This window comes from Balaenoptera musculus, chromosome 16 (genome assembly GCF_009873245.2).
Source record: "Balaenoptera musculus isolate JJ_BM4_2016_0621 chromosome 16, mBalMus1.pri.v3, whole genome shotgun sequence".
Lineage (NCBI taxonomy): Eukaryota > Metazoa > Chordata > Mammalia > Artiodactyla > Balaenopteridae > Balaenoptera > Balaenoptera musculus.
Genome location: NC_045800.1, coordinates 19,253,412 through 19,277,740, shown reverse-complemented (window position 1 = coordinate 19,277,740; position 24,329 = coordinate 19,253,412). Strand labels below are relative to the sequence as shown.

General features: G+C 37.6%; 3 protein-coding genes across 7 annotated transcripts in view; 2 read left to right on the top strand and 1 right to left on the bottom strand.

Annotated features, from left to right (window-relative positions):
* The window catches only part of PDCD4 (programmed cell death 4), a 29,267-nt gene extending 22,475 nt beyond the window's left edge, over window positions 1-6,792 (top strand). The window contains exons 10-12 of the mRNA XM_036829753.1: window positions 117-227; window positions 914-1,053; window positions 6,081-6,792. Coding sequence (XP_036685648.1) covers window positions 117-227; window positions 914-1,053; window positions 6,081-6,141 — 312 coding nt within the window. The 3' untranslated portion in view covers window positions 6,142-6,792. The remainder of the gene's footprint in view (window positions 1-116; window positions 228-913; window positions 1,054-6,080) is intronic.
* On the bottom strand, window positions 6,310-24,236 carry BBIP1 (BBSome interacting protein 1). 5 transcript variants are annotated; one of them, XM_036829755.1, is made up of 4 exons: window positions 23,749-24,236; window positions 22,997-23,094; window positions 12,637-12,707; window positions 6,310-8,149 (listed from the first exon to the last, which is right to left on the bottom strand). In XM_036829755.1, exons 2-4 carry the CDS (start codon window positions 23,035-23,037, stop codon window positions 7,983-7,985), a joined length of 279 nt encoding a protein of 92 aa, XP_036685650.1. In that variant the 5' UTR covers window positions 23,038-23,094; window positions 23,749-24,236; the 3' UTR covers window positions 6,310-7,982. The 5 variants fall into 5 exon arrangements, with proteins under 5 accessions (XP_036685650.1, XP_036685649.1, XP_036685654.1 ...); XM_036829754.1 differs by having other exon boundaries at window positions 24,047-24,236; XM_036829759.1 differs by having other exon boundaries at window positions 22,997-23,082; window positions 24,047-24,236.
* The window catches only part of SHOC2 (SHOC2 leucine rich repeat scaffold protein), a 102,953-nt gene continuing 102,261 nt past the window's right edge, over window positions 23,638-24,329 (top strand). The window contains exon 1 of the mRNA XM_036829749.1: window positions 23,638-23,901. The gene's annotated coding sequence lies outside the window, so the exon portion shown is untranslated. The remainder of the gene's footprint in view (window positions 23,902-24,329) is intronic.

Genomic DNA, 24,329 nt, shown 5'->3' with positions numbered 1-24,329 from the left:
CTCATCTATACATATATATACATATATATACATATTAGAGATGAGATCTGATAGATTTTAGGAGCAGTTTCTTATATGAAAATGAGCAATAATTCAATCATTTATTCAATTTTTAGGCCATTGTAATGGTTTTAGAGTCAACTGGAGAAAGTACATTTAAGATGATTTTGGACTTATTAAAATCTCTTTGGAAATCTTCTACCATTACTCTAGACCAAATGAAAAGAGTAAGTATAACATTATTTTGAACAATTTTTAGGCTTACATCTTAAATATATATGATTGAATACAGATTACGAATTGTTAATGAAATTTTCTTTTAGGCTTGTGTAGTAATATTATGCCTATATGTATGTGTATATATATATATATATATTTTTTTTAATGGTACTGTTTATGTTTGAACCTTTTATAGTCATTTCCTGGAAAGTAATAAATACTCCAGTATTTTTGAACCTGTATTTTGAAAAATGTGATGTGTGTGTGTTCTTCCTCAAGAGTTCTAAGATACGATAATTTCTTTTTTATATCTAGAGAGAAACATGAATTTCTAACAGATTTATAAAGTACTTAATTTATTCCTATTTAAAATTGTATGCATTATTATTAAATATTGGTGAGGTTCTTACTTGCCTTTTATTTTTTAAAAATGTAGTAAATGTATTATAGAGAAGTAGATGGGGAAGAAATGTGTCCAACGTCTAATGTCTACCTGAAGCTCTTTTGAGAGAACAGTTTTAAAGAAAATATTCTGTAAAAAATATACTTACTCTTCGTACTTTTCAAGGTTCGGATCTGACTGCAGTCTAATTATATGAACATTTGGCCTTAAATATAGATTGATAATAGTGATGGGTTGTATGGCATTATGTATTTTATGTGGGCTAACAACTCTGTAATTCCATTGTTTTAGGGTTATGAGAGAATTTACAATGAAATTCCAGACATTAATCTGGATGTCCCACATTCATACTCTGTGCTTGAGCGATTTGTAGAAGAATGTTTTCAGGCTGGAATAATTTCCAGACAACTCAGAGATCTTTGTCCCTCAAGGTACTTTGTTTATTACTTTCTCAACATGAAATTACTGGCTGAGGTGCTTGGGAGGGCTAAGCTAATTTTCTGTCATTCCAGCTGTGTCTGAAAAATAATAATGTCTTCCCTGAAGTCACTCATCAGTGAAAATCATCTGAATTTATGGAGAAACAAGGGTGAAGCTTATTTTGTTCTCTTGTAAATCTGTATAGGACTACCTGATGAAGCCGCAGTTCATTGGAAGGAAAATAATTTTGTGGAGCAGTTCTGTGTACCAGGCTCTGTTCTAAGTGGTTTAAATATTATTTCAGAATAGATATCACCAGTAAGACGAAAAAACTGAGGCTTATGGCAGTGTAATGTACCTTTTCTAAGGTCACGGTGGTAGAAGCCAAGGATGAATTCAGACTTTTTCTGGCTTTTAAGATCTAGGTTCATTCCTGTATGTCATGTGGGTTCCTTTTGCTCCCTCATAGAATGGAGAATTGGGACTGATTGGATTTTACTTCTCTAGAAAGTGTGTGTGTGATTCTTTTGGAGGTATTATATATGTGCTGCTAGGTTCAAACTCTTTAGGAGTTGATGAATTTTTTTTGTTATTAAAGCTTATAATGAAGTTTGTATTGTAATAGATATAAAAGTTTAGCAACAGCTAACCTTGTCTGGGTCTGTTTTATATTTTAAGTTTTTGTAATTTTTATCTGAAGAAGTTTCAGTCTTTATGTATTTTTATGTAAGTGACGGTGAGAATTAAATCTCAAAAAATACTTACCGATAGTGTCCTTTGCTCTACAAAGTTTAGAAGCCATTAAGAGAGAAGAAAAAGATAATGGTGGAATATACATTTTTTTTTAATAAATCTTTTTTTTTTTAAAGTTATACAATTTTTATTTATTTATTTATTTATTTATGGCTGTGTTGGGTCTTCGTTTCTGTGCGAGGGCTTTCTCTAGTTGCAGCAGGTGGGGGCCACTCTTCATCGCGGTGCACGGGCCTTTCACCATTGCGGCCTCTCTTGTTGCGGAGCACAGGCTCCAGACGCGCAGGCTAAGTAATTGTGGCTCACGGGCCTAGTTGCTCCGCGGCATATGGGATCTTCCCAGACCAGGGCTCGAACCCGTGTCCCCTGCATTGGCAGGCAGATTCTCAACCACTGCGCCACCAGGGAAGCCCCTGGAATATACATTTTAATGGCTTTGATAAGAATGTTTGAAAATGTAGATCTCTACTTTGGTGATAGCATCATTGATGTACTGATGTGCCAAGTGGTATATACATCAGTAACAACTGTCAGCTTTGGCAAGACTTTCTGCTACGTGCTGCTTCATTTCCAACCTTGATCTCCTAACATTATAGTGTGAAGCCTTTATGTTCAGGAAAATATAGCTGGTTTACATTTAGACTTAGTATGAAAAGGGGTTAACACTTTGGCACTGGCTCATTTAAAAAGTTTTTCAGCCTCTATTCAAAAGTCTTAACTAGTTATATCTATTGTGGCTTTACTTTCAAGGATCATTTGAAGAGATGTCTAAACTTTCTGTGTATTCCATAGAACTTTCATTTTTTATCTCTATCCTTTTGCTTATTTGGATGGAGTGCACATTTGTGTGTGACCTTGAATGCCTGTTTGTATTGGTCTAGGGTCAGAGAATAATAAGGGCTAATCCTGCTCAAGCTCTGTTTAGCACTTACTGCTTGAGGCTGCTGTTCAACTATTCCTCTTGGGCTGCTGTCACTACATGTAGCTAGTGTGTGGTTACATTATAGAGGAAGGTCTCTTGAGTTTGAAATAGCAGAAATCTCAAAATGGGGCATATGGGACTTCCCTGAGGTCCAGTGGTAAAGAATCTGCCTTACAATGCAGGGGACGTGGGTTCAGTCCCTGGTCGGGGAACTAAGATCCCACATGCTGCGGGGCAACTAAGCCTGCACACCACAACTACTGAACTCGGCGTGCCTCAACGAGAGCCTGCGTGCCGCAAGCTACGGAGCCACGTGCTGTGGAGCCTGCGCGCCGTGACTACAGAGCCCATGCACCCTGGAGCCCGTGCACCACGGCTACAGAGCCAATGTGCCCCGGAGCCCACGAGTCACAACTAGAGAGAGTAAACCCACATGCCACAATTAGAGAGAAGCCTGCGTGCTGCAACTAGAGAGAAGTCCACATGCCGCGACGAAGAGCCAGCACAGCCAAAAAAAAATAAAGAACATAAATAAATAAAATAAATATTTTTTTAAAAGGGGCATATACTGGAATTAATTGGATTTTGTTTTTTCCACATTCAGGTTATGGCTTTTCTATATCTGAGAAAAAAATTAAAAAACATTTTTAAACATAGATATTTTGATAGGTTCTGTAGCTCTAGTTTGCATAATTCCCAATCATGTTGGTGTTTCCTATTTGGTTCAGTGTTTAGCTTTCAAATAATATTAATGACATAGTAGAAATAAATACAGGCATACCTCATTTCACTGTGCTTTGCAGATGCTGTGTTTTTTACAAATTGAAGGTTTGTGGCAACCCAGCATTGACAAGTCTATTGGTGCCATTTCCCTAACCAGCATTTGCTCACTTTGTCTGTGTTACATTTTGGTAGTTCTCAGTATTTCTAACCCTCCACCAGCAAAAAGATTAATGACCTGTTAAAGGCTTGGATGATAATTAGCATTTTTCAGCAATAAAGTATTTTTTAATTTTGATATGTACATTGGGTTTTTAGACATAATGCTTATTGCACACTTAATAGGCCACAGTATTGTGTAAACATAATTTTATATTCAGGAAACCAAAAAATTCATGTGACTGCTTTAATGTGATATCACTTTATTGTGGTGATCTGGAACTGAACCCGCAATAATTTTGAGGCGTGTTTGTATTAAATTTCCAAATAGCATAATAATGTTTGCCTTATTTATATTATAACTTCTTTTTTACATGACTTCATTTGGACAGTGAACTTATTTCAATCATCAAGCTTTTATTTAACTAAAAACTGCTCAGATTAAGCAGGTCATTTGATATGTTCTAGGATATGTATCAGGGAAACTCTTTTCAAAAGACTTAGAGGCATGCTGACTTTTAAAAATTTAAATGACAATACACCCCTTAAAAATTTAATGAATAACCAAAAAAGATGAAGTTTTAAATTCTTTTAGTTGACTGTAGTCAGAATTTGTTTTCATGTTTGTGTTTTTTTTTTTTTAACATCTTTATTGGAGTATAATTGCTTTATTGGAGTATAATTGCTTTACAATGGTGTGTTAGTTTCTGCTTTATAACAAAGTGAATCAGTTATACATATTATTATATCCCCATATCTCTTCCCTCTTGCGTCTCCCTCCCTCCCACCCTCCCTATCCCACCCCTCTAGGTGGTCACAAAGCACCGAGCTGATCTCCCTGTGCTATGCGGCTGCTTCCCACTAGCTGTTAGTTTTACATTTGGTAGTGTATATATGTCCATGCCACTCTCTCACTTTGTCCCAGCTTACCCTTCCCCCTCCCCATGTCCTCAAGTCCATTCTCTAGTAGGTCTGCATCTTTATTCCCATCTTGCTCCTAGGTTCTTCATGACCTTTTTTTTTAGATTCCATATATATGTGTTAGCATACAGTATTTGTTTTTCTCTTTCTGACTTACTTCACTCTGTATGGTAGACTCTAGGTCCATCCACCTCACTACAAATAACTCAATTTCGTTTCTTTTTATGGCTGAGTAATACTGCATTGTATATATGTGCCACATCATCTTTATCCATTCATCTGTTGATGGACACTTGGGTTGCTTCCATGTCCTCGCTATTGTAAATAGAGCTGCCATGAACATTGTGGTACATGACTCTTTTTGAATTATGGTTTTCTCAGGGTATATGCCCAGTGGTGGGATTGCTGGGTTATATGGTAGTTCTATTTTTAGCTTTTTAAGAAACCTCCATACTGTTCTCCATAGTGGCTGTATCAATTTACATTCCCACCAATAGTGCAAGAGGGTTCCCTTTTCTCCACACCCTCTCCAGCATTTATTATTTGTAGATTTTTTTGATGGCCATTCTGTCCGGTGTGAGATGATATCTCATTGTAGTTTTGATTTGCATTTCTCTAATGATTAATGAAGTTGAGCATTCTTTCATGTGTTTGTTGGCAATCTGTATATCTTCTTTGGAGAAATGTCTATTTAGGTCTTCTGCCCATTTTTGGATTGGGTTGTTTGTCTTTTTGATATTGAGCTGCATGAGCTGCTTGTAAATTTTGGAGATTAATCCTTTGTCAGTTGCTTCATTGGCAAATATTTTCTCCCATTCTGAGGGTTGTCTTTTCCTCTTGTTTATGGTTTCCTTTGCTGTGCAAAAGCTTTTAAGATTCATTAGGTCCCATTTGTTTATTTTTGTTTTTATTTCCGTTTCTCTAGGAGATGGGTCAAAAAGGATCTTGCTGTGACTTATGTCATAGAGTGTTCTGCCTATGTTTTCCTCTAAGAGTTTGATAGTGTCTGGCCTTACATTTAGGTCCTTAATCCATTTTGAGTTTATTTTTGTGTATGGTGTTACGGAGTGTTCTAATTTCATTCTTTTACATGTAGCTGTCCAGTTTTCCCAGCACCACTTACTGAAGAGGCTGTCTTTTCTCCATTGTATATTCTTGTCTCCTTTATCAAAGATAAGGTGACCATGTGTGCGTGGGTTTATCTCTGGGCTTTCTATCCTGTTCCATTGATCTATATTTCTGTTTTTGTGCCAGTACCATACTGTCTTGATTACTGTAGCTTTGTAGTATAGTTTGAAGTCCGGGAGCCTGATTCCTCCAGCTGTTTTTCTTTCTCAAGATTGCTTTGGCTATTCGGGGTCTTTTGTGTTTCCATACAAATTGTGAAATTTTTTGTTCTAGTTCTGTGAAAAATGTCATTGGTAATTTGATAGGGATTGCATTGAATCTGTAGATTGCTTTGGAAATTAATGAATAACCAAAAAAGATGAAGTTTTAAATTCTTTTAGTTGACTGTAGTCAGAATTTGTATCTGTTTTCATGTTTGTGTTCTTTTCATTGCAGGGGCAGAAAACGTTTTGTAAGTGAAGGAGATGGAGGTCGTCTTAAACCAGAGAGCTACTGAATATAAGAACTCTTGCAGTCTTAGATGTTATAAAAAATATATATATCTGAATTGTAAGAGTTGTTAGCACAGGTTTTTGGTTTTTTTTTTTAGCACTTGTTTTGGGTACAAGGCATTTCTGAAATTTTGTAAACTTTAAGGGAAATTTTTAAAGGAAGTGTTTTTTCTTTTTTTTTTTTTTTTTTGTGAGGGTGTAAAGGAGGGACAGAAAAGTAACCACCTCTTAAGTGGGATATTCTCATAAGCTACCTTTTTTACGTGCCATGTTTATGACCTAATCATTCCAAGTTTTGCATTGATGTCTGACTGCCACTCCTTTCTTTCAAGGACAGTGTTTTTGTAGTAAAATCACTGGTTTATACAAAGCTTTATTTAGGGGGTAAAGTTAAGCTGCTAAAACCCCATGTTGGCTGCTGCTGTTGAAATACTGTGCTTTGGGAGTTAAAAAAAAAAAAATTTCTTTGTCTTAAAGAATTTTAAAAAAATGAGTTAGTTATGAGACTTATTCATCTTTCCAGGGAACATATTGCTCAGTCTTAAAGACCAGACAGTTAAGTAAATGGTGGCTGGAACATCTATTTTTCTACAAAACTGGATGAATGAACCCAGTTCTAGAAGAATGTATGACAAAATAAAACGTGAAGCAGTGTTGATTCTTTATTGGGAGTACATTTATTTTAGGGCTTTTAAAAAACATATTTCACACAACAAATTTTAAGTCATATAAAAGAGCATATCTGAACCTAGTGAATTTTAAACTTTGCTCCTAGCAAACTTTTCAAACAAGAGTACAGTAGTAAATTATTTTAATAATATACTTGGTGGGAAATACTTGCACACTTAGCTGTTTTTGATCTTATCTAGAGCTTAATGAAATTTCTAAAACATATATACCTTTCATAATTCTTAAGTTCTATTACCAAGTAATGCTTGTGTTACAAAAAATTATTCTTCAAAGACTCATAGTTTTTACATTTACCCAGTGTCTGAGAAAATAGTTACCAATAAATAACAATTATCTAAAGAATGATCACATTTCTGACCTCTTTTGCAAAGCCTGAATACTCAGCAAGGTCTCAAGGTCCATACTAATTTAAATTGTCTGATACTGACTGCAGCAAACCAACCAAGAATTATGTTCAGAATTCACAAAGGTATTCTTAGAACATACCCATTACAGGTTTAGCTACAGTCTTTTAGAACGAAAACTTCCAATTTTATGTTCATATCTACTTAATGGGCTCTTTCAAGTCCATATTAATTTCCATTTTTAGGGTTTTAAAATTGTGTTTGATACCTGGAAGATGAAGGTGGCCAGGTAAGTCCTTAAAATCAGTATAATTAAAAGCTTAGGTAACTACTGGATAGGTGAGGGTTTCTTAAAAATTAAATTTGTTTAAAAAATACAGTTTTGTCATTACTAGTAGGATCAGTTGGTCAGGCAAGATAGCCTTAAATGTGTCATGACACAAAATTCTTCAAATTCAGTTTTTAATAAACATTTACAGGCTTCTCTGTGCATTTACTCACTTGTGCCTAAGAATGTTATCTAGAAAAATGATAGTAACAGGAATGGTGAACAATGATTTGTTCTAAAAACTTGGGTTAAAAAAAAACCAAAATCTGGGTTCAGAGTTTTAAAATTGCTTCTGTTCAGTACAAACCAGAGTGTTTAAATTCACAATCCCAAGTTTTATTAATCTTGATTATTTTTATATTATGGGAATAAAATCTGTTTTATTAATACATACTGCTTTCAGCATACAGATGCAGGTTATTTTCTAGCTATTGTTAATAATAAGGAAGGTGTAGGGTGTTCTGCAGAAGTGCTAAGTTATCATTCAGTGACTTATTTGCGGTTGTTCCTTTTCTGCCATTTCCTGTTGGCGAATTGTATCCTGTGCTGCTTGCTGCATTTTCTCCAGTTTTTCCAGAGTCAGAGATTTTAGGGGTAAAAGTTTGGGTTTACACAGCACCATTGTGGTTATATCTTCTACAGACAACTGCCCTAAAGTTTAAAAAGAAATAAGAATTGGAGTGAGATAACACAGCTGTTTGGTGGTTTGGATTTGCAGCTAGAATTAAGGTCTAAAAACTTAATCCATTGACATTGTAAAATCTCTTGTTCTCATAGTTCCCCCCACAGCATATCTTCAGTATAAAAATATAAAAGCAACAATTACCCCACAGCATATCTTCAATATAAAAATGTAAAAGCAACATTTAATACTAGGGAGTTCATAAGGTATTGAATTTTCTAAGATCCTAAAGCTACAATGAGACAAATTTTTGTGTCAAACGTTTAATCTCAAAAAAATTGGGAAATACAATGTACATAAAAATAGGAGGAGGAACAAGATGGCACAGTAGAAGGACCTTGAGCTCACCCCCTCTCATGAGCACACCAAAATCACAACTAAATGCTGAACAACCGTCGATAAAGACTGAAACCTATCAAAAAAGATATTGTACATCCAAAGACATAGGCAGAAGCCTAATGAGATGGCAGGAGGGGCACACTCGCAATATAATCATATCCCATACCCTCCAGGGTGGGTGACCCACAAACCAGAACAGTTTACACTGCAGAAGTTCTCCCACAGGATTGAGAGTTCTGAGCCCCATGTCAGGCTCCCTAGCCCGGGGGTCTGGCATCGGGAGGGGAGCCCTCAGAGCATTTGGCTTAGAAGGTCAGTGGCACTTGAATGCAGGAGCTCCACAGGACTGGGGCAAACAGACTCTCCACTCTTGGAGCACACACGGGATTGTGTGCCCTGGGACCCAGGGCAAAAGTGCAGTGACTTGATAGGAGCCTGGGCAAGAAGTACCTGCTGGTCTTGGAGGGTCTACTGGGGAGGTGTGAGGTGACTGGGGCTCTCAGGACATAAAGGCTGGTGGCAAACATATACAAGAGTATTCATCTGAAGGCTAACATCTTGCTTGGGACATTAGCAAAAACAATAGAAAAGATCAATGTGACTAAAAGCTGGTTCTCTGAAAAGATAAATGAAATTGATAAACCTTTAGCCAGACTCATCAAGAAAAAGGGAGAGGGCCCAAATCAATAGAACTAGAAAAAGGAGAAGTTACAAGCAACTATATGCCAATTAACTGGACAACCTAGAGGAAATGGACATTCTTAGAAAAGTACAATCTCCCAAGACTGAACCAGGAAGAAATAAAAATATAAACAGACCAATTATGAGCACTGAAATTGAATCTGTGATTAAAATACCCCTGAAAAAAGTCCAGGACCAGATGGCTTCACAGGTGAATTCTACCATTCAGAGAAGAGTTAGCACCTATCCTTCTGAAACTCTTAACAGAAAATTGCAGAGGAAGGAACACTTCCAAACTCCTTCTATGAGGCCACCATCACCCTGATACCAAAACCACAGGTATCACAAAGATATCACAAAGATACCACAAAGAAGGACAATTACAGGCCAGTATCACTGATGAGCATAGATGCAAAAATCCTCAGCAAAATACAAACTGAATCCAACAATATATTAAAAGGATCATACACCATGATCAAGTGGGATTTATCCCAGGGAAGCAAAGATTTTTCAATATTTGCAAATCAGTGTCATATACCACATCAACAAATTGAAGAATAAAAGCCACATGATCATCTCAATAGATGCAGAAAAAGCTTCTGATAAAATTTAACATCCATTTATGATAAAACTCTCCAGGAACTGGGCATAGAGGGAACATACCTCAACATAATAAAGGCCATATATGACAAACCCACAGCTAACATACTCAACGGTGAAAAGCTGAAAGCATTCCTCTAAGGTCAGGAACAAGACAAGGATGCCCAATCTTGCCACTTTTATTCAACATAGTTTTGGAAGTCCTAGTCACAGCCATCAGGGAAGAAAAAGAAATAAAAGGAATCCAAATTGGAAAAGCAGAAGCAAAGCTGTCACGGTTTGCAGATACTATACATAGGAAATCCTAAAGACACTACCAGAAAAATACTAGAGCTCATCAATGAATTCAGTAAAGTCGGAGGATATAAAATTAATACACAGAAATTTGTTGTATTTCTATACACTGACAATGAAAGATCAGAAAGAGGAATTAAGGAAATAATCCCACTTACCATCACATCAAAAAGAATAAAATACCTAGGAAAATAAACCCATCTAGGGAGGCAAAAGACCTGAACTCTGAAAACTATAAGACAGTGATGAAAGAAATCGAAGATGACACAAACAGATGGAAAGATATACCATGTTCTTGAATTAGGAGAGTCATTATTGTCAAAATCACTATACTATGCAAGTCAATCTACAGAGTCAATGCAATCCTTATCAAATTAGCAATGGCATTTTTCACAGAACTAGAACATAAAATTTCACAATTTGTATGTAAACACAAAAGACCCCGAATAGCCAAAACAATCTTGAGAAAGAAGAACGGAGCTGGAGGAATCAGGTTCCCTGACATCAGACTATATGACAAAGCTACAGTAATCAAAACAGTATGGTATGGCACAAGAACAGACATACAGATCAATGGAACAGGATAGAAAGCCCAGAAATAAACCCACTCACCTATGGTCAATTAATCTACGACAAAGGAGTCAAGAATATACAACGGAGAAAAGACACTCTCTTCAGTAAGTGGTGCTGGGAAAACTAGACAGCTACAGGGAAAAGAATGAAATTACAACATTCTCTAATGCCACACATAAAAATAAACTCAAAATGGATTAAAGACCTAAATGTAAGACCTGATTCTATAAAACTCCTAGAGGAAAACAGGCAGAACAGTCTTTGACATAAATTGCAGCAATATCTTTTTGGACCTGTCTCCTAGAGTAATGGAAATAAAAACAAAAATAAACAAATGGGACCTAATTAAAGGCTTTTGCACAGCAAAGGGAACCATAAACTAAACAAAAAGACAACCTACAGAATGGGAGAAAATGTTTGCAAATGATGAGACTGACAAGGGATTAATCGTCAAAATATACAAATACCTAATACAACTCAATATCAAAAAAACAAACAACCCAATCAAAAAATGGGCAAAAGATCTAAACAGACATTTCTCCACAGACATACAGATGGCCAATAGACACATGAAAAAATGATCAACTTCACTAATTATTACAGAAATGCAAATCAAAACTATAATGAGGTATCACCTCACACTGTTCAGAATGGCCATCATCAAAAAGTCTACAAATAATAAATGCTGGAGAGGGTGTGGAAAAAAAGGAACCCTCCTACACTGTTGGTGGAAATGTAAACTGGTACAGCCACTATGGAGAGCAGCATGGAGTTTCCTTAAGAAACTAAAAATAGAGCTACCATATGATCCTGCAATCCCACTCCTGGGCATATATCTGAAGAAAACCATAATTTGAAAAGATACATGCACCCCAATGTTCACTGCAGCACTAGTTACAATAGCCAAGAACATAGAAGCAAACTAAATGTCCACTGACAGATGAATGGATAAAGAAGATGTGGTATATATATGTGTGTGTGTGTATATATATATATATATATATATGTATATGTATATATATACACACACACACACACAATGGAATATTACTCAACCATAAAAAAGAATGAAATAATGCCATTTGCAGCAATATGGATGGACCTAGAGACTTTCATACTAAGTGAAGTAAGTCAGACAGAGAAAGACAAATATCATATGATATTGCTTATATGTGGAATCTAAAAAACATGATACAAATAAACTTACATACAAAATGGAAATAGACCCACAGACACAGAAAACAAACTTATAGTTACCAAAGGGGAAAGGTGTGGGAGGGATAACTTAGGAGTTTGGAATAAACATATACACACTACTATATATAAAATAAACAACAAGGACCTACTGTATAACACAGGGAACTATACTAAATATTTTGTAATAACCTATAAGGGAAAAGAATCTGAAAAAAAGTAGATATATATGTATGTATAACTGAATCACTTTGCTATACACCTGTAACACAACATTGTAAATCAACTACAATAAACAAAAGAAATGGAAATACAACAACAACAACAACAAATACGAAGTAAAGTATGGTATTAACATGAATACTCAAATTACTGAAGGTTTAACTTAAACCTTTGGCTTTTGTTACATTGTTTGATTCAGGTTTCTTTTCCCCCACTTTCAGACCTTATTTAGTATTACAGTAAATTATGGTGCTATTTTTTTCCACTGGAAATTTATTGTAATCTGCAATCTTGAGTGTAACAGAATTTCTACATTTAAAAAAACAATCCAACTGTCATTTTACCTCCTTTTACTGGTGGGGGCGGGGAAGCAATGGATTACTCCTTTACAACCTACTCATGACAAAAGCATAGTAAAAGTGGAGAGTATGTGTGGTGTATGGAACACAAAATAGTTTCAGATATGTAGCTATTGAGCCTGCTACATGACACTGCCTATTAGTTTTTAGGTTCCTACAATATTCTATGACCTACGTATTTGTGACTTAGATACCTTGTTTTGGAAGAACTTCCCGGAACATCGACTTCATTTCTGCCATATCTGAATTGTTGGATAGTTTCTTCCTTCAATGAGAAAACAATATTAGTATTATTCAAGAATGAATTCCCAAAGCATATTGCTTATTTCCATTGTAGTTTAAGAAGTAAAATCACAATTCCTATAGAAAATGAACTATCCTATCCTTGCATAATTTTCTCTTTAATTACCTGAGTCTTTTCATTTAAACAAGGTTGAGATAGTTCATATAAGCATGCAGATCTTGTCAACTTTCATTCATAAGTGGTGGTGGTAATTGGAAGGCTGCATGTTCTAAATTTTTCCCCTCCTAGTGAAAATTGGGCTTAAGTATTTAGGCAAAGGTAAATTATCCAATAGGTATCTATCCAGCTGAGGAAAACCAAAGGGATTTATGTGCAGCTGATAGCATCTCCCCTGAATGGTGGGTGATGTAAAAGACATGACCATTTGGGAGGTGGGGTAAGGCAGACTGTTAGGGAAAGGAGGAGGTAGTATGTAAATACTGCCTAACATCCCCACTTCTTTCAGTAACTAACAGCCAGTTTCTACTTTAATTCCTTTGCTATAATGACAAAAAGCATCTTAAGGATCAGTTACTGGCTACACAGCTGCAGTTTGTAAGGAAGCAACACAAACAGGTGAAATTGGCTCTTGAATACCAGAAATGAGGTGTGCTCTCAGTTTATTATTTTCCTCTAATACAGAGATACTCTATGCTGAAGCACCAGTGAATACCCTCACGTGAGTATTTTGTTATGAATATCCCAGCATATATGTCATCTCTGGCTGATGACAACTGTTCCCAGTGTTACATCCCAGTTTATGCCATGTTATATATATTCAAGGTGTTCTGGACTGTAACTTGTAGCATGACCCCTTTCCAAACACAGATGCTTCTCTAGACAGTCCCACCCATTTTGTGATATTTCGCCATACTGATGCAACTCACTGTATATCTTTCACAATATCACCACCACAGAAGAAACATTATTTATAATGTGGTGATGCTGGCTTGGTGCCTGCCTTTACCACCCACTGCAAATTAGTTATAATCAAGTGAAGCTGCTTCTGGTCTTAGTTATTCCCATTACCACTACTTTGACATTCCTAAAAAAAGCTTCATACTCTCCATCCACCAAGCCTCTTCCCCTTCTTGTTCAAATTCCTATTCTGGAAGATCTAAAGTTCCTGAGGAAGCTCTATCTGCTTTCCACAACTGTCATCGAAACTTACCCCTATACTGCTCTCTCTGGGAATGAAGATGAAGTAGGGAATGGACCAGGAATAAAGCAACTCATCACTACCTAGAATCTGAGATAAATGCAATATACAATTTACTCAGAATGCACAGCTTCTCCTTCTGACACATTCTTTCCTTCTTGTTACTTAGGCCTGCCAGTGGTAACTAGTGATCATTCCTTTTTTTTGTTTTTTTGTTGTTGTTGAAGGTTAGTAATCTCTGAATAGCCTGAATACAACTATAACAAACAACACTAGCCTCTCCGTTAAAGATAACACAATGAAAATATTCATTAGGCCCTTATTTGGTACAAATCTGACATGATATGCTACTGAAGGGGAAGATAGACATTATAAATGTTGATGAACATGAGAGAAATGCATAGCATCTAAGGGTTTTTATATCACCAATTTTTAATCACCAAAATGATAAAATGAACAAATACTTAAATCTTAGCTGTTTTAGAGTAGCAACTCATGTTACTCAGAATTTAATCACTATCTTTTGCTATCTCTTCTTTATACCTGTTTCACATCCAAAATATGGCTTGCAGAAAACAATGAAGCTTGGTGCTCTACCAAACCTTAGTTCTCTGACTAAGCTTCCATTGTTACTGGAAAGGGTGTGGAGCCAAAGGCCTTGTAGGGAGTGGGTTGGGCCTGGTGTGGGGAAGATCAGTGCTGTCACTTGCCTGGGTGGAGTGTCTACTTTGCTAGGGTTGATTCTTGTTCCTAGGCCCCCCTAGGCATTGGCAGGAGAGGAACAGGAAGGGAGGGCTAAAATAAGCAAGGTGGTGGTTGGATGCCCAGCACTGCCAAGGCTTCACTGTCTTGATAATCAACTGCCCAGGGAGCCCAGCGTAGGAAGGAGCATTTATATCCTTCTCCAGGGGATCTGCTAATAGCCAAACATGGGTGTTTTGCCTGGTGTGATGCACCCTAAGGAGTTGTGGCTACCCCTAAGGGTACTTTCTAATTGGTAAGGTAAGATGTGTGTACCACCAGGGACAGATGGGCCAAAGAAAAAATATATCAGCTAGGGATGAAATTCATGTGTATTATTCAAGTGCCACATCATTCAATTCAATAAATATGTGAGTGTCTACCATGTGCCAGGCACCATTCATTAGTGAACAAAAGAGAAAAAAACCTTTGCTCTTTCAGAGCTTACAGTCTAGAGTATGGGGAGAGAAACAAATAACATAATGGTAGTAAGCGTTATAGAAAATAAAATAGTTTAAGGGGATTTAGGAAGGCTGGGTGTTGTGGTGGTTACAATTTGAACAGGAAAATCATTATGGCCTCATTAAGAAGGTGAAAATCATTGTGGTCTCATTTTGGTGTGTGTGTTGTATCTTTTGAGATTGCAAGAAAATCAGAAGCCTGATAGTATTCACAGTTAGGGAATGTGTAGGGTAATGGGCACTCTCTATTGGTGGGCAGGTTTGTTGGTACAGCTTTTTTAGAGGGATAATTTATAGTATCTTTTAATATTTTGTAGTATCTACTAAAACTAAATATGCACATTTTCTTTGATCCAAACCTTCTACTAGTAATGATCACTAAAGAAACAAAGCATGAGTGGGTAAAGATATAAGAATGTTCATTAGGGCACTGCATTCAGGCACATGTCACAGGTCAAATAAATTATGGAACCACCATACAATGGAGTACTATGACAGATTTTAAAATGATACAGATGGGCAAGCCATATTTTAAGAGAAAACATTAAATTGCAAAAGTAAAATAAAATTCCTACAGTAATAGAACCCAAACTTTTAATGCTTAGAGAATGCAGTGTCAATTTGTCACTTTTTGAAGCTTTTGGTCTGGGTAATTAGAAAATAATCTGCTGCTTCCCTTCCCCCCAGTTTCTTTAGTTTATAATTTCTCCCAGAGATAATGGTTTTGACGGATAATGCATTTCAAAATCATGATAAAGGAACCAAACCTGTTGTAGCATTTGAGCTAGATGTCTAAAATTAATGCAAAAGATAGAGGGAAACCAAATCTTTGTCATGAAAAATTTTACTAAGTTGTTGGAGTGAGAGTTGAAAGGCCTTTATGTCTAGGCAGGATTAGTACTTTAAGTCAATCATATACATGTTGATAACATAAATTAGTCATACAACTTGGACAAGTTAGAAATCTCTGGGGAGATTTAGTTTGATAACCAAACTAGATTTACTTTGACAACCAAACTAAATTATGGGTGTGGGACTGGACAAGAGCACTAGAGTGTCCTTCTGAACCTTAAGAATGTGTTCAGTAGTCCTCAAATTTTATCCTTGCATAACCCTTTTGAAAAAACTAGGCAGAAAAATTAGGTACCCTTTTACACATTTCTAGATAGACATATAAATTTGTTATAAGTTTAAATAGTTACAAAGGATAAAATTCCCAGCATATTTAAAAATAACATTAATCCTTAAAAATATATATAATATAATCAAAATATCATAGCAATCTGATAGCTACCATCATCCATTAATAAAAAAATGAAGAACTTAAAAAAAAATTTTTTTAATTTTATTTTTTTGGCTGTGTTGGGTCTTTGTTGCTGCACGCAAGCTTTCTCTAGTTGCGGTGAGCGGGGGCTACTCTTCATTGTGGTGCATGGGCTTCTCATGCGGTGGCTTCTCTTGTTGTGGAGCACGGGCTCTAGGCGTGCAGGCTTCAGCAGTTGCGGCATGCGGGCTCTAGAGCGCAGGCTCAGTAGTTGTGGCGCACGGGCTTAGCTGCTCTGCGGCACGTGGGATCCTCCCAGACCACGGCTCGAACCTGTGTCCCCTGCACTGGCAGGCGGATTCTTATCCACTGCAGCACCAGGGAAGTCCCAGGAACTCTTTTTTAAGTCAGAAATTTTATATCTTTTTTTCTCCCTACATCTCTATTTCCATTCCACTTAATTTTATTTTAATGTATGTTTTCATGCTTGAACATATTTTAGTAATTATCCTACCATACTTCCCTGCCACAAAAATGTTTATAAATTTAAATGAAGAACTTAAAATATTTTGGATTGAGTTATTCCAATTATTAGTGAAAATCAATAAAAATAAATTACACATCGATAATATAATTACTGAGCATAAAGAATAAAGTTAATGGCTATATATCTATCTAACCTCCATGTGGCTTTTCTTTCTCTCACTCTCTCTCCTTAATTTGAGGATTCAGCATTCCAATTGTCATGTTTGATATCACCCTAAAAAAAAAAATCTCTTAGTAGGAAAAAATACTGCTTTTTGTCTGTGGGTTTTGTTTTATAGCATTAGTCTTATTTTTAAAAGATGCTGCCACTGGAACTGTCAGATCTCAAGCTTAATCAGCAATAAAGCAACACTCAAAAAGCTTACAAGTTTTGTATATTTTTCATAGATTAGCTTATATGAAAACATACTGTTGAGACCAAGATCATGGGTTAAATAGCTAAACAGGACTGTTAGCTTTAAATTGTACTCTATTTTCATCTAGCCAGCTGGAAAATGTAGACTACAGTCAGATGGGGGCAGACAGAGAAGAGGAATAGATTACTCAAATCCAAATTCCATTCCTGGTAACTCAAAACATATACATATGGATCAGAAATATCAAAATGGAAACATACTGTGGATGCCAAAGCCAAGTCTTAGCTTCTAAAAATGCTCAGGCCAGGATTTGGATGTTTTAAAAACTCTCCTCCTAGGGTCATACTAAGTCTCCTTAGTCTACTATTTGATCTTTGGACAGGAGCCCCAGAAGAGCCGTTCTGTGGGTCACGTGGTGTGCCTGCCACTTCTAGTCCACATTAGCTTTCAATCATAATTCTTTTTTCCCTCCATTAATTTATCTAAACTTACCAGCGTATCCTAATTGTACAAAACCCCATTTTTAAATTCTGAAATTGAATGCTTCAGAGTAATTCTAGGATCCCAAGTATTTAAACAAGCTTCACAGTATAATCCATGTATGATTTAAAAAACAAAAAGCTTATACTGGCATTTTTGTTTGTTTTCACTTTTTTCGGGTCAGTATATTCCATATTTATACTTTAAATGGGTTGTACTCTGGCTAATTAGCTTTGTGATGTTGAAAACATTTCCTAACCAATTGGAGGTTTGATTTTCTCATAAAAAACATGTTTAGTATCGGTCTTGAGTTGCAAGGTTCAAATGAAAAGTGAATGTAAAAGTGCTTAGAAATACAGTGTGACATTTATCATTCCATGTCTAATTTTCGTATCTCTATAATAAAAAACTTGTAGATTTCCTGTTAAGTGCCTTCCCACACTTAAAAACCCTCTGAATCCTCATCAACACCACGGTACCTACAAAACAGCATGATCTATTTAAAGATGTTTTCCTTTAAAAATCTGTCTTACTTTTTTTTTTTTTTATTTTATTTATTTATTTTTGGCTGTGTCGGGTCTTCGTTTCTGTGCGAGGGCTTTCTCTAGTTGCAGCAAGTGGGGGCCACTCTTCATCGCGGTGTGCGGGTCCCTCACTATCGCGGCCTCTCTTGTTGTGGAGCACAGGCTCCAGATAGTGCATTGTGGCTCACGGGCCTAGTCACTCCGTGGCATGTGGGATCTTCCCAGACCAGGGCTCGAACCCGTGTCCCCTGCATGGGCAGGCGGATTCTTAACCACTGCGCCACCAGGGAAGCACCCTTACTTATTTACTTTTAAAGAGCATGCGCTACCGAATTGTTCTTTTTTTCTTTTAAATTTAATTAATTATTTATTTTGGGCTGCGTTGGGTCTTCGTTGCTGCGCGCCGGCTTTTCTCTAGTTGTGACGAGCGAGGGCTACTCTTCGTTGCGGTGCGCAGGCTTCTCATTGCAGTGGCTTCTCTTGTTGTGGAGCATGGGCTCTAGATGCACGCAGACTCCAGTAGCTGTGGCACGCAGGCTCAGTAGTTGTGGCGCACGGGCTTAGTTGCTCCATGGCATGTGGGATCTTCCCGGACCAGGGCTCGAGCCCATGTCCCCTGCATTGGCAGGCAGATTCTTAAGCACTGCGCCACCAGGGAAATCCCATTTTTCTTAAATATATTAAAGATATGATAATAAAGAAAACTTATTTCCTAATATAATTCAAGGTTGAGAAAATGTGAACAAGTTTTTAAGTTGGTGGAAAAGAGTAAAAACCTTTTAAATTGCAATCAAGGAAATAGACACTTGGTGTACATAAGATTCTATCTTTAATTTTTGATGGAGGTGATAAGTGACTTGTTACCTTACTTAGAGAAGTAAATGCACCTGAAATATGGCAAAAAAGAAAACATTTCTAAAGCATTCTGAGATTTTCAACCAAAGTACCAATTGCGTTTTTATACAAGAAACACAGAGGTCATAAACTTGTAGCCCTTGGTGCTACCCAGTTAAATGTTTTGCTGGCTTGATTAATGTTTAAAAAGTATTTGAACCAATGTTTAAAAATCAGGAGATTTCACATGAAGTCCACATTTTAGTTCCTCTTGACAAATCTGGTAACACCAGGTCCATATCCCCAGATGACAAAATTTGGCTGGGGCTGGGAAGTGATGCCCCATTTAGATGAGCATGGGGAGTTCTCCAATCCCCACTGCCTATTGTTTCCCTTAACATTACCTGCCAGGCAACTACAGGCACCTGACTTCACAACTTCAGTAAAACAGAGCCACGCCAATATATTACATGCCAAACGATCCTCTTTTATCATTAATGGGCATTAAGAAGCAAAAATACAATCTCTGGGAACCGAGGGAGGCACTGGAAGCAACCTTGTTTATGTAGAATACAGTAAAGGATATTTTTCTTTTGTGACGATTTATTAATTTCTTTTAAGTAAATTCAATCTCCCTACTGCAGGTTGTCGATGGGGGTGGCAGGAATGGTAGGAACAAAAATGAAAAAATTTATCTTTTGTCTTATGCAAGACTTGTGTGGTTGACTGATAGATGAAGTTTCAAACGCATATTAGATTTCTGAACGTAAACTAACATGAGAAAAAGGTGAAAGAGGGAGTCCCAAAAGACGTGTTTTTCAGATACAAATTAGTAATGCTCACACTCACTCAAGTGGTTGACCACATGCTAGCAGACTGCTTAATTTGGATTGATAATGTTCAACCAGAGATGCCAAATAACATCATATGTCATGTAGTTGGAAACTATAGTAGATTCTATTTTGTTTTGCTCTCTGGCATCTGCTGGTAGAAAAACGTTGCAACATGTTCAATTTGGCTAATTAATCCAGACTCATGTGAATAACATGTGCAGTGTCTAGCTTCTGAAACATGCCTAGGCCTAAGAACAGGAACTGCTCTTCTTGGGTGAACCTGGATGATGCCATTGGTTCTGTTACATTCCAGTAGCAGACACTACTGTTAAGTTAGTAGAGAATGACATATCCTACTCATGCAGAATACCTTTTTCTAATAATTTGTTTTTTCAAAATTCAGTACTAGAAAGTGGTCCTAAAACGGTTAGCTACTAACCTTTAAAAAAGGGTTAAACCTTTTTAAAAAAACGTATCTGAAGAACTTTTTATATTCTCAGCATCAGAGATATATACCTACTTCAATAGTATGCAAGGAAAGGGAAATAAAGAATTGTTTGATACTTTACTATTTCTGAAAGCCTGAACCTCAGATCACCTATATCAAAATCCCCTGGACATTAAAAATACAGATTTTTCGGGAGTCTTCCCCAGACTCATGAATCAGAATCTCTAATTTTTAATTAAGTTCCCCCCATTAAAGTTGGAGAACCAACTTAAATTCATTCACTCATTCAATAAATAAATATTTAATGCCTACAATGTACTCAGATTGGACTGCTTTAGAAGCTACTAATAATAACTACCATACACTGACCATATACCATGTACTATACACTATGCTAAAGCATTTTATGTGTTTGACTCATTCTGTTCAACAATTCTAAGAGGTTTTACGGCTCCATTTAATAGATGATAAACAGAACGAGTAAACTGTCCAAAGTCACCAGCTAATGAATGTGCCTGTTCCTGAAACCCAGGTCTGATTCTAAAATCTGTGGTCTTAATCGGTATATTATTTTGCCTTATTTGAATCTGGAGTAAACTTAAAACTGTTTCATAGTCCCGCCATGAGCAAATTTTCTTCTACACAAAAGAAGTGACTGAAGGAGTGCATTACTTAACTTTCAATATGAAAGCTAAAAGCATTCTATATCAATCTAAGAATTTTTGCCCTCCCAGAGCATTTTCTTCTGTCCCCTAAGTGCATTTTCTTCCTTCTGCTTATCTTTCATGATCAAATATAAGTCTAGGATAGAAGGAATACATAGCTTGGCAATGTGGGGAGTTTTCCTCTTGTGATTACGAAGTAAATTCTGCAAACCCTTCTCTATCCATTGGACACAGACTGTACCTAATGTACTAAGTGCTAAGTATAATCTTGATTTTGCAATTTTTAATAAGCTTTGATGAATGCTACCGAAAGCCTATCACAGAAATTCCAGGACTAATTAGGACTTGCAAGAGTTTCAGGGAGAAAAATAACATTGCCGAAATTGGATGTGGCCAGATGGCCAGCAGTTGCCTCAGTCTCTGCTTTGATAACATCAAGATTCATCTGTATTTGAATTGCAGGGCCCACACATCTTTCATCAACCGTCCCTGGAGTGCCAGGAGTTGAAACTCATGAAACTATGCTGACATCTGTACACTTTGCTGAAGATTACATTGCATCAGCTCCAAGTGTAGGCAAAGTAGCAGCAACACTTTATTAAAAGGTAGACAGTCTATGTTGCCATTGCAGGGCACTAACATACTCTATATAGACAGGAGGATTAAATGCCAAACTCTTCTTTGTAGGATATCATAGAAGGGTGGTATGTTGAGAAGTGGGATGGATTTAACAAGCAGCTCATGGTATGGTAAAAGTAGCTTCATTTGAGAAGACTTAATCATGATTGGAAAAGTATGAATACTGTGAAGTATTCTTGCAAAAAATGTTAAATTGAATCTAATCACACCTCCAGACCAACTTCTGATTTACAAGAAATAAGAAAAAAGAAGATATTCAAAAAGACCCCTGGCCTGAACACTTCAAAATGACAATGTCACAAGGGAAAGAGATGGGGGAACTGTTCTAGATTAAGCCTAAAGAGTTACAATACCCAAATACAATACATAAACCATGACTGGATCCTGGTTGTTTTTTTTTTTTTGCAAGGAGGAGAAGGTATAAAAGACATTCTTGGGTCAAATGGGAAAATGTACATACATTCAGACTGAATTTCAAAGACTACAGAATTATTAACTTCCTTAGTTGTGATAATGATGTTTTGCAGGAGAACTTTATAATTCTTCGGAAATACACGTTGGGAATTTTAGAGATGTCTGCTTAACAATAGGTGTCTGCAACCTATTTCCAAATGTCTCAGTGACAATTAAAGTGTGTGAGAAGGAGTGAAATAAATATGGCCCAATGTTAACAACTGTTGGATCTAGGTGAAAGCTACATAAATGTTTATTGTATTCTTTAAACTTTTTAATGTATGAATATTTCTTTAATAAAATATGGGGGGTTAGAAATCATTTTGAAAAGATTTCAGAGGGGAACCCTAAGAAAAGGTTGAGTAACAGGGACTATGCTGAATTTCTGATAAACTGAAGTTCCCTTAAACTTTGCTGGCAACATCTTGGGCATCCAGGAGACACCCAATATATTCCATCTTTCAGTATTTATCAAAATAATATCATGTGCAGGGTAAAGTAACAGGCAGATAAATCTGATACAAACCATTCTATTCAGGAGTAAATATGGTAATGAAGCTAAGAACACAAACAGCTGTTATACAAAATAGTGGTTGTCATAAAAGAGGTACAAAAAGTGCTAGGTAAGCTCAGAGAAAATTACTTCCTGCTGGGGAGAATCTGGAAACACATCTCCAATTATAACTAGGACATGGATACAGAATCACAAAAGGTTGGTGCTTAAGTGATAAACCTTGTTAGAGAAAAGAATACATAGTTCATTTTGGCTGGAGCATGAGTACTAAGGATACAAAAAGAAACTGAGCAAAGAAGGTAGGTGTGCACCCTTGTTGTTGACTGGCCTGGATATAAACAATTTTCAGTTTACCTGAAAGTTCTCCTGATCCTTTTTCCCGCAGCTTTAGGCATCCAACCCGATATTACCAAGATGACTCACAGCTGTTGACTCAAAACCTACAGAAGGAACTACATGAGATACTGTGTGACAATTCTGGTAAAGAGCCATATAAAACTAATACGATATTTTTACGAATATTCACAAACATTAAGTTGTTTAATAAACCGCAGACATGCAGGATTAGGACAGTATACCTTCATCCAGAACTGCAGTCAGTGCTTACAAACCCCCACCAGAGGAGAAACAAAGAAAAGGGAGAAAATTCAGAATCTGAAGACAGGAAGTGCGGAAATAAGACTTAGAGGTGTTGCCGCGGTGGTGGGTAACCATCTCTTTCCTTTATAGCTGGGAGTGGAAAATGATTTCCTCAAGCTCCAGAATTCTCCTTCCTCAAAGGTCAGGGGGTGAAAGTACGTAACAGACTTTGCGGGGGCGTGGTCAGGAGCTCCACTTCGCGGGAGTTAGGGGCCGCACCCAGGCCCCTCCCGTCCCAGCTTGCAGCAGCGCGGCGACGGGAGCCGGTTGAGCCGCCTTACCCCACAGGGAGCCTCAAAGGGGCGGAGGGGGGTGGGGGGCGGGCCGCCGCCTGGCCAGCCCGGAAAGAAAACCTTTTTCCAGCGGAAGCGGCTCTGAGTCCGGCTAGCCTCATCTGCGCTTTGTCTCCCAGGGGCCGTTCGGCCTGCTCGGGCCTGACCCACGGTCCGGGACCAAGGGACACTCACCTCACTTCGTCACTGCTGTCGGAATGGGTACTCCCTGGGGCAAGGGGGGCGCAAGCTATTCCCATCCTTCTGCCATGACCCCATTCAGAAGTGTCAAAGGCAACTTCCGGGCAAGACAGGGGATTCCGGAGCCCTAAACTCTTGTCCACCTAGGTAAGTGACCAGACGTCCCAGCAGAATAAGGGCCAGGAAACCTGCTCCCTCTGTCCCCGAACCCGGGCAGGTAGTCCGGAATATGAATTAACTTGTTTAACATGGGATGTCTGGTCACCTTTGGTTCTCTTTTGGGCCTACTTACAGATGCATCTCTTCCCAGACGGCTCAACTGTTGCCCAGGGCAACTATGAGATTGGGCGAAGGGAAAACTACGTCACACAGGAGACGGGAGGCCCGGAAACTCCCGTTGCCATTATCAGTTATGGCTGCCTTAGCGTCAACAGTAACTTCGGATTGAGAGTTGTCTCTCTACCCAGCTGGAGGCTCTCTCTGTGGCCCAGCTAGCCAGCGGCGCCCTGTGGGCGGGAGAGAGCGCGTTGAGGAGGGGAGGAAAGGAAAAGGGCGGAGAGAGGGAAGCTGGCGCC

Bases quoted from the DNA above. Each gene is read 5' to 3' on its own strand.
- BBIP1 (XM_036829755.1), bottom strand. From the start codon at position 23,037: ATGCCTAAAGCTGCGGGAAAAAGGATCAGGAGAACTTTCAG. The intron at 12,708-22,996 runs GTAAACTGAAAA...TTCTCATTGAAG, and splicing joins AGGATCAGGAGAACTTTCAG to GAAGAAACTATCCAACAATT. The intron at 8,150-12,636 runs GTATCTAAGTCA...TTTAAACTTTAG, and splicing joins GGAAGTTCTTCCAAAACAAG to GGCAGTTGTCTGTAGAAGAT.